Below are 15,500 nucleotides of genomic sequence, written 5' to 3' on the forward strand. Positions count from 1 at the left end.
CGTCTTCCTGAAGTTCACACCCACACTGCATCAGCACCAGTTACTGTCGGTGTTTGAGGTTTGAGGTTCCAGTATAACAGAGTTGGGGCTTTTTTAAGTATATGCTTACAGCTAGAACATCAAATTGTATCTCAAAGTTTTGTTATTCAACAATTCTTATTGCAATGTAGCTCGGTGTGGTGTGGAGTTTTTTTTATGATGGCTGTCAACATTATTGTAAAAGCTCATTTCATGTTGGAATCTCCAGTGTGATGGTTTCACTCAATTTGTCCTGTTTAACGGAAGAATAATTAATCTTGAATGGAATAAAGAGTAGTAGTTCACATTCCTAAAAGGTAGCCATATCGGAATCGTTTATAACATCTATCAAACATCCGCTTTCTACTGTCCACTTGACGCGCGCGCTCCTCTGGGTGGACTTCATTGCGCGTCCGTTCCCAAAGCCTTCCGGACGACGCGCGCGCGCACTTCTTTTCACTTGCTCAACTAAGGAGCTCGCGGCTTCTCTCCGTGCGCCCCGCGAGCCACTGGACGCAGCTGACGCGCTCCTCGGGACACGAGGGTACCCGGGACAACGACGCCTATTGTGTCCGGTATGCCTTCTGTTTGTTTGTGTAATGTCTGAAAACGTGATGCACGTCAGTTGTAAGTATGAATATGAAAGAACGAGTGTTTGGTTGCGTCTGGAGAACTGCCTCTGCTTTGATGGAACACGGATAGATGTCCCACACTGCGTATTACATGCTTTTTACTTTGAACTTTTCAGTTTTGTTTGATATGAGTGTAGGAAAGTCACCTCTGACACGGAGTGAGAGACTCGACTCTAAATTGAACAGCTGTAGGTAAACGGAAACAACCCTGATGAACATCTGTAGCCCACACCCCTCTCTACCTTTTTAAAAAACGAGTATAGTCCGAACCCGGGTGGGTGGCTTCAGTGCTTCTGGAGATTGGGTAACTTTGGAGTGTTGATAAAAGGAAGTTTGGAGGCTTCGCCTGTGAGAAGTAAATGAAGTCAGCGACCACTAGTTCCACTCTTACTGGAAGGATACCGCAAACATTTAGAAATCAAACGGCAACACTGCAATAATGAACAACTGGAATTTACCAAAGAGATTAGTCACAAGTGGGAAACCTTGCTATTAAAAATGTTCACGGTTGTAGTGCATGTGTATTGTTAAATTGAAAAGCTCCCAGTACCATGACAGTGATTTATAGGATCTGGATGTGTGGCTGACTGCATCTGGTTGGATTAACTGGAGGTTGAAGTTCGGCACAAACTTTTTGACAGATGAAATGTGAAAGTAATTTAGGATGAAGATCTTTTGCCTGTCAGTTTATGTCAAATTTGCTCCAGAGGCGGAATATTCCTTTGGTAAACGTGATTTATTTGGCAACACGTCTACAGGAAACCACCTTGAGGAAAAGGCAGGGCTGTATGTTTCCTGAACACGTCCATCTCTCTGACGGGTTTCTGTGGTTTTAGGTGGAGCTGTTTATATATGCATCATGATGGGCAGCAGGGAGGATCACATAATCAACATTGATCTTTGTTTCACCCCTGATTTCATGGCGGCTTCTGTGCTGTGTGAATTCGTCGTTGTGGAATTCTGAGGGTTGGATGAGGAAAGAAGCGATGAGGCCGTCCAAGGCCGGACTTCATCACTTCCTGTTTCTTTACGAGGTCAGTTCCTGTCTTCAGTCCTCCCGACCAGAGAAAGAAGGGAGGCGTGCACATGTTGTTTAGTTGGTGTGGTTCAGAAATGGACGTCAACATCGTCACAGCTTTCCCACCAAGCAGCTGACGGCTGTTACGATGAAGCGCTGGTCCAAGGTGAGCCTTACAGACTGATGTTAGACATCTGGATGGAGGCTGCCAGCTGTATCTCTCATTTGTAACGGGCTTTGCTTTAGTCAGCCACCTCTTAGGAGCAGGCCCTACGCCTCTTGAAAAACAGGATTAGACGGTTGAACTTAAATCATTTATTTCATGTATGCCTTCTAACAAGTAACCTCGGCCACCTGTATCTGGAGGATGTGATGACTTCATGTGAAAACAGGACGCTCCGATGACCGGGACACCTTACTTTTCCATTGCCCCACCTCCAGTTGGTCTCCAGTTCCTCTCTGAGTGTGTGTGTGTGTGTGTGTGTGCGTTTGTGCTCTTTTTGAATGTGTGCTATGCGTGTGAGGGTTCAGTGACAGCTTGCTTCCCATTGTCCTATCATTCCTGCTCCACTCACCCTCTGCATCCTGGAGGGCTTCCTGCTAGTGAGGGCCGATTCAGAGGGAAAAGAGAAAGGTAAGAAAAGAGCTGGAGAAACGAGAAAAGAGGAGGATTGTTGAAAGTCTGGAAAGAGCTTGGCGTAAAAGTACAGAAACTCAACAGATCTGAACAATTGTGTGTGTTTCTCTGTGTTCCCGCTGGGAGCAGCTTATCTGCAACCCACTGGGCAGGAAAGGGCGTGTCATTTGGATTGGGATGTTTGTGAGTGTGACGATGAAGGGTGACGTTATTGTGATTTTAAAAGAGGGCACTAAAGGCGTTCCTTATATTGTTATCGAGCAAACAAATATACTGAAATAAACCGTTCAGCAGTTGTTGAAAGTATCTAAGTATATTTACTTGAGGGCCGTAAGTACATTTTTAGGTTTTACTTGAGTATTTCCAGTTACTTTATAATTTCAGAGGGAGATATCATACTTTTTAGACCATTAGTTTTATTCCACAAACATGCGTATTTGTTGCTTGCTTTTCAGATTAATATTTTTTAAAACAAACATGATGGATTGTTCGATATTAAAGCTCCACACAATTTGAATGGTCCAATAATGTAATAATATGACACTGAAGGGGCATTTCACATACTGAGTGCTTATACATTGGCTACTTTAGTATACTGATATTCTTCTATTTCTTTATATTCATATACTTTTGTAATGGAGTGAAGTTCTGATACTTTTACCTAAGCAATTGACTAGAATGCATTTGTTTTCATTCCTGCTGTTCTTATTTTCTCTCAAGGGTCAGTTCTCCTAATACTTAAATAAAAAACATGCAGCTTTGCAGATAGTTTGGATTAAATTCGCCAACGTTTAAACATATCATCTCCAAGATCTCTGCCTCCAACCCAATATTTAACTGAATTGGTGTTGCTCGCAGCATTGAGAGATAACGTTAAATATTCTGCTTCAACGGTGACAACTCCGTTTCCCTGTTAGACGATCCACTGATTTTACAGAGGAAAGTTCTTTATAAGGTTTATAACTGAACTTCTTTGGTGTAAATTCCAGAATTCAATTCACCTTTATTGTTTTTGGTGGAGGCGGAAATGTCAAAACCTGTCCGGTGAAAATAGCTACATTATTTTCTTGTCTTCATGCCGTTAGCGATGGGCAAGAATTAATTTTTGTATAGCAACCCTGGAAAAAAAACATTCAATAACCCAAACAGCGGAGCTTATTATCTAATGAACATGGACATTTTAATCCAATGCGGTCGTTACAGATGGCCTTGTATTCACAAACCAAGACCTCAGTCCTCCCTACCAGAGAAAGATGCATTATTCTGTATCTCATTTTTTTACATTTTTACTTCAAAAGGCAAAGAGGAACTCACTGTTCTTAATTTACTCTGATGTAATTCTCAGTACTTATGCAGACTTGTTTTACACACACACACCTAAGAAAAAGCAACTAATGTGCCAATTTGAATTTGTAACCCAAATGTACCACACACACACACACACACACACGCACACACACACACACACACACACAGACTTCGCTCTACATACCTTTTGGGTTTGTGGCTGATTGAAAGAGAAAAAAAGGAAACAGACGCCTACATGTTGGTTTGTGTTTTATTTCGCACCATAGTAGGTTATATTGGACGCCTGTGGCTCGGTGGAGAGCTGGGTCGTCCTTCAATCAGAAGATCGGCGGTTCAATCACCGGCCCTGCTAGCCCATGTTGATGTGTCCTTGGGCAAGACACTTAACCCCAAAATGTACTCCTCATGTGCAGGTAGAACCTTAGCTCCTCCCATCAGTGAATGATGAGTGAATGATGTCATTTAGTGTTAAAGTGCTTTGAGTGGTCATATGTGAGTGCACAAGTGCATACTTTGGCTTTCTGTGCACACTTGATTGGGGAAGTCTTTGTGACTTGAGTTTGTTTCCTCTCTGTATAAAAACATCAACTGAACGATCAGCTGTTAGAGCAGCTTCTGTGTGCAGAGAGGAAGACAGAAATGTGATCAACAGGAACCCAACGAGAACAATGACTCTATGGCCGTCAGGCAAACCGTTTTCTCTGTGTGTGTGTGTGTGTGTGTGTGTGTGTGTGCGCAGTAGAATTACAAATACAAGGAAGGCATATCTGTGTGAGACTACATGTTGGTGTCTTCATCCTGTCTTTGGACATCTGCCAATCTTAGAAAAACAGCAAAAGAAGAGAGGAGAAAAAGGGCAGAGGGGAGATAAAGACGAGGGAGGACGCCTCTTCTCTCTCACTCCCCTTTTCTAATGTTCATCAAAGAGAAAGTGAGCAGCCTTGGTCCAGTGGAAGGCTGAGAGAGTATGAATGATTATTGTGGGGAGTGTGTGTGTTTGCGTGTGTGTGTGTGTGTGTGTGTGTGTGTGTCGGTGGACTTGTCCTCAGTTTCCAGGAAAAGGGGGGAGTGATCAGAAGGGTGGACAGGAAACTCCAACAGGGCTAACTTCCTGTAGCTCTCCTGATGGCCGACCTGATACAGTGAATGAATGTGTATGTGAGGGAATGTGTGTGTGTGTGTGTGCATATTTTACTCTCCTCGATACAGCCCATAATAGCCACTGTTTCTTAAAAGATTGAGAGGAATTTTGTGGGAATTTGTGGTGTGGACAAGACATACCTGACGGTGTTCAGGAGCTTTGATGAGTTTTCACAATGAAAGTGAATTACTTGAGTTTTTTTCGTTGCTCCCGGCCATAACCTGTATTGTTCTTCCTGTGTGTGGCTTCCCTCACATTCCTCAGAAGGTGGAGATGTTTGTATCCTAAGGCCGCTTCAATAATAAATATTAAATATTAAAAACTACAGTGTCCAAATTGACATAGTAAATCTAGTCCTGCAAATGAAGATTATTTTTATTACTGGTTATTTTCCTTAACCCTTGTGTTGCCTTCGGGTCATTTTGACCCGATTCAATATTTAACCCTCCTGTCGCCTTCGGGTCAATTTGACCCGATTCAATGTTTAATGTCGGTGTTCTTTTGGGAGTCAACAAACAAACATAAAGTACCTCACACTTAAACTTGGAAAAGAATATTAATTCTAATAATTTTCTGGAGATTTTAATAGCTGGGGTCATATTGACCTCAAGGGTAAAATATGTTAGTAAATATAAAGGTAACAGGAGGGTTAAACATTTAATCGGGTCATATTGACCCGAAGGCGACAGGAGGGTGAAACATTGAATCGGGTCAAATTGACCCGAAGGCAACACAAGGGTTAAGCTGCCAATCAATTGAAAGAGCTATATCAAATGTTTACGATCACATACGACAAAGAAAGCACAAATAACCTTACAATTACGATGCTTTAATGTTAAAAAAATATAATATTCAGTTATAGTTGGACTTGCTTTTCTCCCCGTACCAGTGTTTATGCTAACTAGTGGCTGCTGTAGCCTATCACGAGACAAGAGAGGTATCTTCTCATCTCACTCGCTGATAGAAAGCAAAAAATGTATTCCCCTAAATGTTTTATATTTCTCCTTCAGTTGTGAGCCGAGTTATCTGTCGACTGGTGCTCTGAGGAATGCCCGTTAGAAAGGATTTGATTTCCTGAAGAAACACTGTTGAAAGAAAGCACACTGGTGTTGATGAGGAACGCCCGTGTGTCCTCTGCATCCCATGACCATGTTTTACAGTCTCTGGAACTTATTTCCTCTTTAAACTGGAAGGATTGCGTATTGATGTGCACATCTACTCTTTGTGAAACACATTTCACTGAGTGTCAGTTAGCTCTGTCTAATGATGACATTTACAGGTCCTCGTCTACCACAAACACTAACACACACACACGCACATGCACGTTCTCACACAATACACACACACAGCTGCTGGCCAAAGAATGACTGAGTACCCTTCTCGAAACTGCAAAGCAAAAAGGGAAGTGGCTAACCTCACATCTCTCACGTCTTTCTTTATCTTGTCTCCTTTTTGTTTAAACTTCTCTGTCTCCTCGTGACTCCCATCACACATCTCTTTATTCACGCTTTTCACGCTCTTCAGCTTTACCTTCACTTTCTTCAAAACCTCTCTCCTCTCCGGTTCTCTGCCACTCATCCTCTCTTGGCCCGCTCTCTCATTCTGCCGCTTGTCACTCACCCATCCCCCCATTTCTTTCAGTTGCGATGGTGATTGACAGATGATCTGACAGAGGAAGACATCAGGTGAGAACAAGTTAAATAGAATATATGTACATACAAATAACCCTGATGATGTCATAGTGATGGCAGAGTTATCAGAGCTTTGACTTGAGAATTTAAACTACTAACAAAACGCTACTGTGACAAACTGGAGGTGTGGAGTTTGAAAAGTGGAAAGGTCAAGTTGCATCATGGGAAATCTAGGATTTGTTTTTTTTGGGGCGTGGCTCATACTCCGCACTAAAAGAAAAGATATCTTGACCTCTGCTTCAATTTTGACCATTTTTTTTTATGGAAGTGAAATAAATCAGTAGAGTATTAAACAGGTTAATTCTGTATTTATTCTAAACCAACCTTATTTTGTTATCTCTGTAAACAAAGACTATTATATTGTAAAAACTGCTTTCATAAACAATACAATTTCAATCAGTAAAGCATCAAGCACATTAACATTTACATATTTAAAAAATGGGCATGTTTCTTTAACTCTGCCTACAGAGTCGTCTCCGTGCTGGTTACCATGGGGTGTGCCTTTTGCAAGCAGAAGACGTCCGCCAAAGCAGCAGCGGCAACATCAGCAGCAGTGGACATTACAGATCTGTCTCCTAGCAACGCAGATGGAGGGTTGTCCGCTGCCTTGACTCAGGGCCGTTACTGCCCCGACCCCACCCAGACCATCCCAGACTTCAACAAGGGCTTCTCATCCAGCACCATCTTCTCCAACACCAACACACAGCAGAGGCCTGGAGTTATAACAAGTAGGAGTGTGTGTGTGTGTGTGTGTGTGTGTGTGTGTGTGTGTGTGTGTGTGTGTGTGTGTGTGTGTGTGTGTGTGTGAGTGTGTGTGTGGCCCAATTAAAATAGTCTTAGAATATTAGCTTCTAGAAGGTGAAAATCAATCTACCTAATATAATATAATAATAATAATAATAACAATAATAATAATAGAGCAAAGTAAGCCCAGCACCTCTTCAGTGATGTTTGTTTCTATCCTAAAATTATCTTTTGCAATATAAAAATAAGCACATTCTTGATTGTGAGAGTCGTGGTCATGTTTCTCTACCAAAACGTGATATAAAGATGGTAAACGTGTGGTGTGTTTGTACAAAGTTATCCTGCTTGAGCCCTTCTCTGCCTCAACACATTTAGAGAGCAGGTTTACAAAGTCTATCTTAAAACAAAGTTCACATGTACATCAAAAGAGTTGTTCTTCTTCTCCTGTTCAAACCGGTTCTGAAGTAATTTCACAATTTCAATGCCAGAGATGTGGAACAAAATCAATACGACTTGTTTTGTGCCAAAACTCAATTTGAAGCTTCGGTCGTCTCATTTAGACAGATCAAGTGGGAAACTGTCAAAGTTACAGTCTGTTTCATGATTAAGATGCCGTTAAGAGACGGTCACAGAAAGAGGAAGGTTGGCACGACAAAGACTGTAACTTTGGAAGATAGACATTTAATGTGTAACTCAGACTCCTGCAGGCTCAGAATAGCTTCTGCCTCATTATTAGAGGCATCTTTGAAAAGAAAGAGGACTTAGATGTTGTTCATTAGCTCTTGCATTCTCATCGTGATATGACGACATCTCTTCACTGACAGTATCCACTTTAATCTACCGGATCGTTCAAAACAGTAACAAGTTTGGTGGTAGAAACTAGTGTGTATAAATGGAAACTGTTACCTTCTCTGTCTCTCTTGTGTGTGTGTGTGTGTGTGTGTGTGTGTGTGTGAACATGTATGCAGGTGGTGGAGTCACCCTCTTTATAGCTTTGTATGAGTATGAAGCTCGCACCGAAGATGACCTCACTTTTCAGAAAGGAGAGAAGTTCCAGATCATCAACAACATGTGAGCACTCACACAACTGTATCTGTTTTACAGATGTTACTAATTTGATGGAAAACACCCCTGATTGTAATAAAATGAATAATTATGTGATAAATGTCTTAACTCCCAAGAGGTAATTCATTTTGTTTGCATACATTACATCACATGCCACATGACCTGTCAGAAGCGCCAGCTGCTGCTGGCGACGTTGACACGCTCTTGTCATGACGCTCTTGTCCCACTCAGGAAATATAAAGTCAGATTGTTTAAATTAAGAGTTGTTTGAAGTTATTGTTCACACATTCTTTTGTTCATTTGAGTGTAGATTAGTGCTCTCTGCTTGAAGACTATCTTCAAAAAAAAAAAAAAATGAAAGTACAGTTTTTGCCACCGTCATTGTTACTTTTCATTTCAACATTTTAAGGAGTAACATGACTCCGTCATGTGTCACCTCATCCCTGATTTTGTCAGCAAACTGACTTTTAGTGTCTTTTTTTGCAGAGAGGGTGACTGGTGGGAGGCTCGCTCTTTGGACTCGGGCCACTCAGGTTACATCCCCTCCAACTACGTCGCTCCTGTCGACTCTATACAGGCCGAAGAGTGAGCACACACACACACACACACACTGCTGCTGCAATATATGTACAGTTTACGTTGAAAAATCAATGATTGCCATGTATTCTGAGGGCAGAGGTCACAGGATGCTTGGTGTCGCTGCGGCGACCTGTGTGTTGTTGTCATGGTGACAGGTGGTATTTTGGAAAGATGGGGAGGAAGGATGCGGAGAGACAGCTGCTAGGCAACGGCAACCAGAGGGGAACTTTCCTCATACGAGAGAGTGAAACTACCAAAGGTAAAGGAGCCACGCGTACACACACACACACACACACACACACACACACACACACACACACACACACACACACACTACAGTGAATTGTAGACTTACTGCTCTTTCTCTTCCTCTCAGGCGCTTACTCCCTGTCGATCCGTGACTGGGACGATAACAAGGGAGACCACGTCAAACATTATAAGATCCGCAAACTAGACAACGGTGGCTACTACATCACCACGAGATCACAGTTCGACACAGTGCAGCAGCTGGTCGAGCACTACACAGGTAACATACATCAACACACCTGGACACAAATTCATCCTCTTTATTTTGATTCTCCTTCGAAATAAACAAATTATGTTTCATGCGTCAAGCTCCTGCTTCGATGAACTTCATTTGTCTCAGCCCTTCTGCCCAGTTACTCTACTTGATGAATACTTAAATTACACTATTACCAGTAGGGAGAAGTAAATACTTTTACTGTACATAAGTGAACCTACATTTTGAGGTATTTCCCATGAGTACTTTCCATGTAATGCTACTTTCTGCATCACTACATTGTAGAAGGAGAATTGTACTTTTTACTCTGCTACATTTAATTTCCAAATTCAGAGTGTACATTGAAAAGTATGATCAGCTTATAAAATATGATACATTGTTATCAAACTTAATAGTAAGTAATTATCATGAGTTCTACCTCGACCAACAACAACATTACAATTAGACGTATGCGACTTGATGTCAATGCATCAGAAATGCTCCCAGTTATGTAATATTATACATATTACATAACTGAGAGCGTTTCTACTTCTGATCCTTTTGGTAGATTTTTCTAATCTGTACTTTAACATAATAATCATTTTGGATGCAGAACTTTCACTTGTAATAGACATGCTTTTAATTTTAGTTTCATAAATGATTTGAATACTTTCCCCACTAACTTTTGAAGTTGGGTTCAGAGCTGTTCAACAACAAGCAGCGTTCACACTCTTCACTTCCTCTGCTCTCTGTCCGTGTACATCTGCCCCCTAGCGGCAAGGAGTTGCTACAGCAATCATGATTTACCTGACACGATCATCAAAAGCAATAGAGCTGGATTTGTTTTACTTATGATCTGTATTGTCCCCGTATGTTTTTGTTGTATTCGTACATGCTGCTGCTCTGAATGTGTGTTTGTGACTGTTTTGCTGGGTGTTTCTTGTGCCTTTGTACCTTGTATTTGGTGAACTTGTCAGTCGCATAAGCGCATAAGCAACCTGTCTTGTTCTCTTTTTTATCTCTGCATTTGCTGCTTTTCTCCTCCGTTTTCTTTCCCTATATTTCCTTTTTCCTTCGCCTGCCTGTTTGTCTCTCCTCTCTCTCTCTCAGAGAGAGCGGCGGGACTGTGCTGCCGTTTGATTGGCAGCTGCAAGCGGGGCATTCCTAAACTGGCCGATTTATCAGTGAAGACCAAGGATATGTGGGAGATTCCCAGAGAATCCCTCCAGCTGATTAAAAAACTGGGCAATGGCCAGTTTGGAGAAGTCTGGATGGGTAGGAATGGTGGGACTGTGTTGCAGTGGGGGAAGGTGACAGCGGGAGCACACCTGGATAAAATAAAGTATTAAAAAAATGAGCAGGTACATATTATACATTTAAGTCTCGGTTGTGTCCCGTTGACAAGATCTTCAGTGACACTTCTGGTGTGAAAACACCTTCACACTCACAAACATACACGGAGAAGCCCTGTATAGCTGTATGTGTTGAGTCTGCGACACATGTACACACAAACTCAAAAGATACACACAGTTGAAATATGGCTTTGTTTTACAACCAGGTGTGCAGAGTTGTTCCCCTCTTCCACTGTTGTTGCATGTGCATGTTTCATCATCTCACTTCACCTATTTGTCACCCCACCCCCCACCCCCCACCCCACCCATCTCTTTTTCCATGTTTCCAACCATTACATCACCCTTTTCTCCCATTCACTCCCACTCTTTCCTTTCTCTACATCTCCACCCTCCTTGACTCCCACCTCCTCCCCATAATAGGCACTAATGATGGGCTGTGTTATTACCTGACCATGCCGTGTATCAATTCCACCCCACTCACCATGGGCCTTGGGCGGGACGCCTGGGAGGTGCTCAGGGAAACTCTGTCCCTGCAAAGGAAGCTGGGACAGGGCTGCTTCGGTGACGTTTGGATGGGTGAGACTGACACCACCAACCTCTGGCGCCCTCTGCAGGCTCATAGAGAGAAGTGTTTGTCCGTAGTGTCCCTTAATGTCCTGTATTGTCAGTTATTTCTGTTTATGTTCGTGAAGTTTGATGTTTTCCCCAGTATCACTTGGTATTTCCACGTGATGTATTTCCATTTACTTGTCTTACCAATTTGTTTAGAAAATGTCGTACAGATTCTGACTAAATGCGAGTGTGTCCGGTTTTCTTAGCTGGGCAAAGTTTCTCGCTGAAGGTGTTGATGTAAGGCCAGAAAAATCTCTCTCCCTCCTAACATCACTCTGTCTCATGTCACGCATGTTCTCCAAAACAGAAACCACGTGCATGCACCAGAATTATAATCACATGTGTATTTATTACAGCCTGCATATTGTGTACCATGTTTTTTTCTTCTTCTAATTTTTACATCTGTATGTATGAACATGTAGCCATCACCATCAGTATGCCAGAAAATGTGTGCGTGTGTGCCTGCGCCGTATGTCTCGTGTGTTTCCATGTGCTATGTGTCCATTAATATCTCCTTGTCTCCATGCTAGGTATGTGGAACGGTACCACCAAGGTAGCGGTGAAGACTCTGAAGCCAGGGACCATGTCCCCCGAGGCCTTCCTGGAGGAAGCTCAGATCATGAAGAGACTCCGCCATGACAAGCTGGTGCAGCTCTACGCCGTCGTGTCTGAGGAGCCCATCTACATTATTACCGAGTTCATGAGCCAAGGTATCAGGCTGAGTAAACTGGCATGCCTGTGATGTAGTGTAGATTCACAATGAATCTCTCCCGTTGGTTGGAAACCTCACTGACACTGAAAAGTGAGCTCCCCCGAGTGTTAGGAGTCAGTGAAGTCGCTCAGGAGAAAATAGAGAACATTCTTGGAAATGCCTTATCTTGCATTGAAATTGCCGACATTGGATCTGCCCCTGTCCTAATGTTCAACCATTTTGAGATATACTCAAGGACAAACAAACTAATTGCATGAACAACAAAATAGAAATGTGTCATTTGGAGTAGCGGGGTTCAAGCCACTATGCCTCCCATATTGGGAAAAAACTAAATATAACTCCACGGATTCTCTTTCCTCTTTTTCCTCTTTCTGAGCTTTGACCTCTATGTGGAGGTGGCCTTGAGGCAGGTGAAATATTAATTTAGTATTCACTAAAAATTAAAAAGAAATAGACAACATTTGCATTAAGATAAATGCATGCAAAAATATACTAAGTTACCATGATTTTACAAGCATCTATCTGATTGTGAGTTAATTTATTATTTGTACCCGCCATGACACACAGCAGATTTTAATTAACTACATGGCAAAAGGACTGGCCGGTCATGACACAACAATATTGGTTTTTCAGGAAGTTTGTTGGACTTCTTAAAAGATGGGGAGGGGCAGAGTCTTAAGCTGCCTCAACTGGTGGACATAGCTGCACAGGTGAATGAAACACATACACACGACGACAGACTGAAACAAAAACACTCTTTTACTATCTTTCTGAGCTTTTTTGTTGTTGTTTCTTCGTTTTTTCAGATTGCAGCTGGAATGGCATACATCGAGAGGATGAACTACATCCATCGTGACCTGCGAGCCGCTAACATACTTGTTGGAGAAAATCTGGTGTGCAAGATTGCCGACTTTGGCCTGGCCAGGCTCATCGAGGACAACGAGTACACGGCCAGACAAGGTACCAGCATGAGCTATTTAGAGCGACGGTTGCACAATGTGATGATTAAGAGTGTCTGTCTCTGCCTCCGTGCCTATATGTTTTATACATAACCTATCCTAATTATATGATTAACCATCTTTACTGTGTTGCCATGGTTTCAGGGGCGAAGTTCCCTATCAAGTGGACGGCTCCTGAAGCTGCATTGTACGGACGCTTTACCATCAAGTCAGATGTCTGGAGCTTTGGCATCCTACTAACTGAACTCATCACAAAGGGGCGTGTGCCATACCCAGGTACGGGAGGACACCTGCTCATTCAGTATTTACTCATCTCACAGAGTAGCACCCTCGGCAGGGAGAATTCTGCAGGATTAGTAATTTTTCAGCTTTTCACTGTCAAAACCGAGAAAAGATAAAAACGTTTTTACACCAACAGCCCGGTCAGTTTACTGAGATTTTCAACCAGATCAAACTACACCAGAGCACTTGAGGAGTTTAGGGCCTTAGTGCCTTGCTCAAAAGTAGATGGGAGGTAAGGGGAAAACCTCTTCCTGCCACCGTGCTATGCAAATTAGCATGCAGATAGTGCAGTGCCCCCACCCAAACAGTCCTGATTTACTCTGTCCTTATACCACAATGATGTATCATACAATATGTCACCAAGTATTGCTTATTTTAGAGAATTTTTGTATTAAGACTTTTTTTATCAAATCAATATTTTTCTTTTTGGTTAAACTACTATAAATCGATTTGAAGTTCAAGTTGTATCAAGTTACTCCAGATGTCATATAATAATATAACTTAGTTTATGATTTCTCTTTTACAGTAGTGTTATACATAGACAGACAGAATTAAGATGGATGAGGGCGATAAAGTAAACGCATTTAAAAAAGGATAACTTATTATAGAATACATTTAATTATTCATACATAATTTAATTATTCCTGTTTTTTTTCTCCATATCCAATATGTGTTGATTTTTAAAATGTGTTTTTCCAATCTTTCCTTCTCTAAACCCTCTCATGCATCCAAATCCTCCTCCCTCCTCCCTCCTCCCTTCCTTTAGGCATGAACAACCGCGAGGTGTTGGAGCAGGTGGAGCGGGGCTACAGGATGCCCTGTGCCCCGGGCTGCCCCGCCTCGCTCCATGAACTGATGGTGCAGTGCTGGAGGCGAGAGGCCGATGAGAGGCACACCTTTGAGTACCTGCAGTCCTTCTTGGAGGATTACTTCACGGCCACAGAGCCGCAGTACCAGCCCGGAGAAAACCTGTGACCACACACATGTAGGACCGATGTGGAGCGACGAACGGACAAACAGAAAGCGAACGACAGACACAGAGGCAGACATGGATGTATACATGCAGATATACTGATATGCCTTCATTGTATTTGTATTCTACTGTGCGCACACACACAAACACACACACACATGAAGATACATATCATTGCCTTGTTTTATTAAAGACAGTTTCCTCCTTTTGGTTATTGATCACTGCAGTGCAGCCCATTCAGGACGGATCAGTCAACCATGTTGAATAGCAGTCGGATCTCTGCTGATCAGGCCTTGCAGTAATGTTGCTTTACTCTGTAACCATGACAACAAGGAACTGAAAGAAGATGTAGATTGTTGTGTTGATGGGGGGGGGGGGGGGGGGAGTCGAGTTGGCACATGATTTGTTCAGCTGCCATAAATGTCCAGGTCCTTTGGATTTCTGTTCCTGAGTAGAGCGGCTTCGAGGGGGGGACTGGTTATCTGAGAACAATATGTCGATAGAGAAACGATCGAAGGTGCAACAGGTGTCAGACAACATTAAATGATCATTGTGAACTTGTGTGATCGATTATGTATGCAGACACTGTAAGATATGACTTACAGTAATCTAAAAAGGTTGTTGAACTGATCCATGTCAATCACATACAAACTTGCTCCAATGTGTGCCTATAAGTGGTCAAATAAAGGGCTGTTTTAGATTTGAAGCACCTGTAATACTGTGTTAGTAAAGCCTGAGAGGAGAGATGGTAAGGAATGCTCTTTGTTTGTCTGATCATTTCAATGACGATTTTGTATGAACTGTCTCTTTTTCTGTTTTAATTTAACTTAGATATATCTGTGCAACACAAAGATGTCTATATGAATATGTATTCAGTGTTCATCCATTTAGAGGACATGGTGAACTATTACACATAAAGGGGAACGATCAATATCAGTGGTCTCTGGAACTAAAATGTTTTAATTCTGTGTTTTTTTTACAAAAGAGTGTAACCTTTATATGATTTTATGAGATGCCATGTTATGTTATTGTAATACAAATCTAATATCTTTTCCTGGTTAAAACATGTCTCTTATTCTATTTCTATTTGGATGCTATTTTCTCACAGGTAATGTCAAAGAGCCAATTTAGTACAGTTGTGTAAACAAAATTGAATTAATGAATTAACCTAAACATAAATCGCTTAACAGTATATGACGTTTTCCCACTTAATGTGTAGCTTTAACTTTGAGCTATTAAAAATATCATACAGGATATTATTTGTGTTCTTGCGATCCT

The 15,500-nt window shown here is 41.9% G+C and overlaps 1 protein-coding gene across 5 annotated transcripts; it reads left to right on the forward strand.

Annotated features, from left to right (window-relative positions):
• Positions 1-474: 474 nt before the first annotated feature.
• yrk (Yes-related kinase) lies at positions 475-15,274 on the forward strand. Of its 5 annotated transcripts, none has more exons than XM_056412288.1 (13): positions 475-593; positions 6,396-6,439; positions 6,914-7,173; positions 8,158-8,260; positions 8,741-8,839; positions 8,989-9,092; positions 9,210-9,359; positions 11,105-11,260; positions 11,827-12,006; positions 12,642-12,718; positions 12,815-12,968; positions 13,112-13,243; positions 14,016-15,274. In XM_056412288.1, exons 3-13 carry the CDS (start codon positions 6,936-6,938, stop codon positions 14,222-14,224), a joined length of 1,602 nt encoding a protein of 533 aa, XP_056268263.1. In that variant the 5' UTR covers positions 475-593; positions 6,396-6,439; positions 6,914-6,935; the 3' UTR covers positions 14,225-15,274. The 5 variants fall into 5 exon arrangements, with proteins under 5 accessions (XP_056268263.1, XP_056268238.1, XP_056268270.1 ...); XM_056412263.1 differs by lacking the exon at positions 11,105-11,260 and adding an exon at positions 10,443-10,607 and having other exon boundaries at positions 476-593; XM_056412279.1 differs by lacking the exons at positions 475-593; positions 11,105-11,260 and adding exons at positions 664-1,684; positions 10,443-10,607.
• The last annotated feature ends 226 nt before the right edge of the window (positions 15,275-15,500 follow it).

The sequence above is a fragment of the Pseudoliparis swirei genome, chromosome 1, assembly GCF_029220125.1.
Source record: "Pseudoliparis swirei isolate HS2019 ecotype Mariana Trench chromosome 1, NWPU_hadal_v1, whole genome shotgun sequence".
Lineage (NCBI taxonomy): Eukaryota > Metazoa > Chordata > Actinopteri > Perciformes > Liparidae > Pseudoliparis > Pseudoliparis swirei.

What these genes read in the sequence shown, in the direction of transcription:
- yrk (XM_056412263.1), top strand. Translation starts at nt 6,936, where the DNA reads ATGGGGTGTGCCTTTTGCAAGCAGAAGACGTCCGCCAAAGCAGCAGCG. An exon ending in AGAGAGTGAAACTACCAAAG is followed by an intron (nt 9,093 to 9,209) that starts GTAAAGGAGCCA and finishes TCTTCCTCTCAG; the next exon opens with GCGCTTACTCCCTGTCGATC. An exon ending in GCTGGTCGAGCACTACACAG is followed by an intron (nt 9,360 to 10,442) that starts GTAACATACATC and finishes TCTCTCTCTCAG; the next exon opens with AGAGAGCGGCGGGACTGTGC.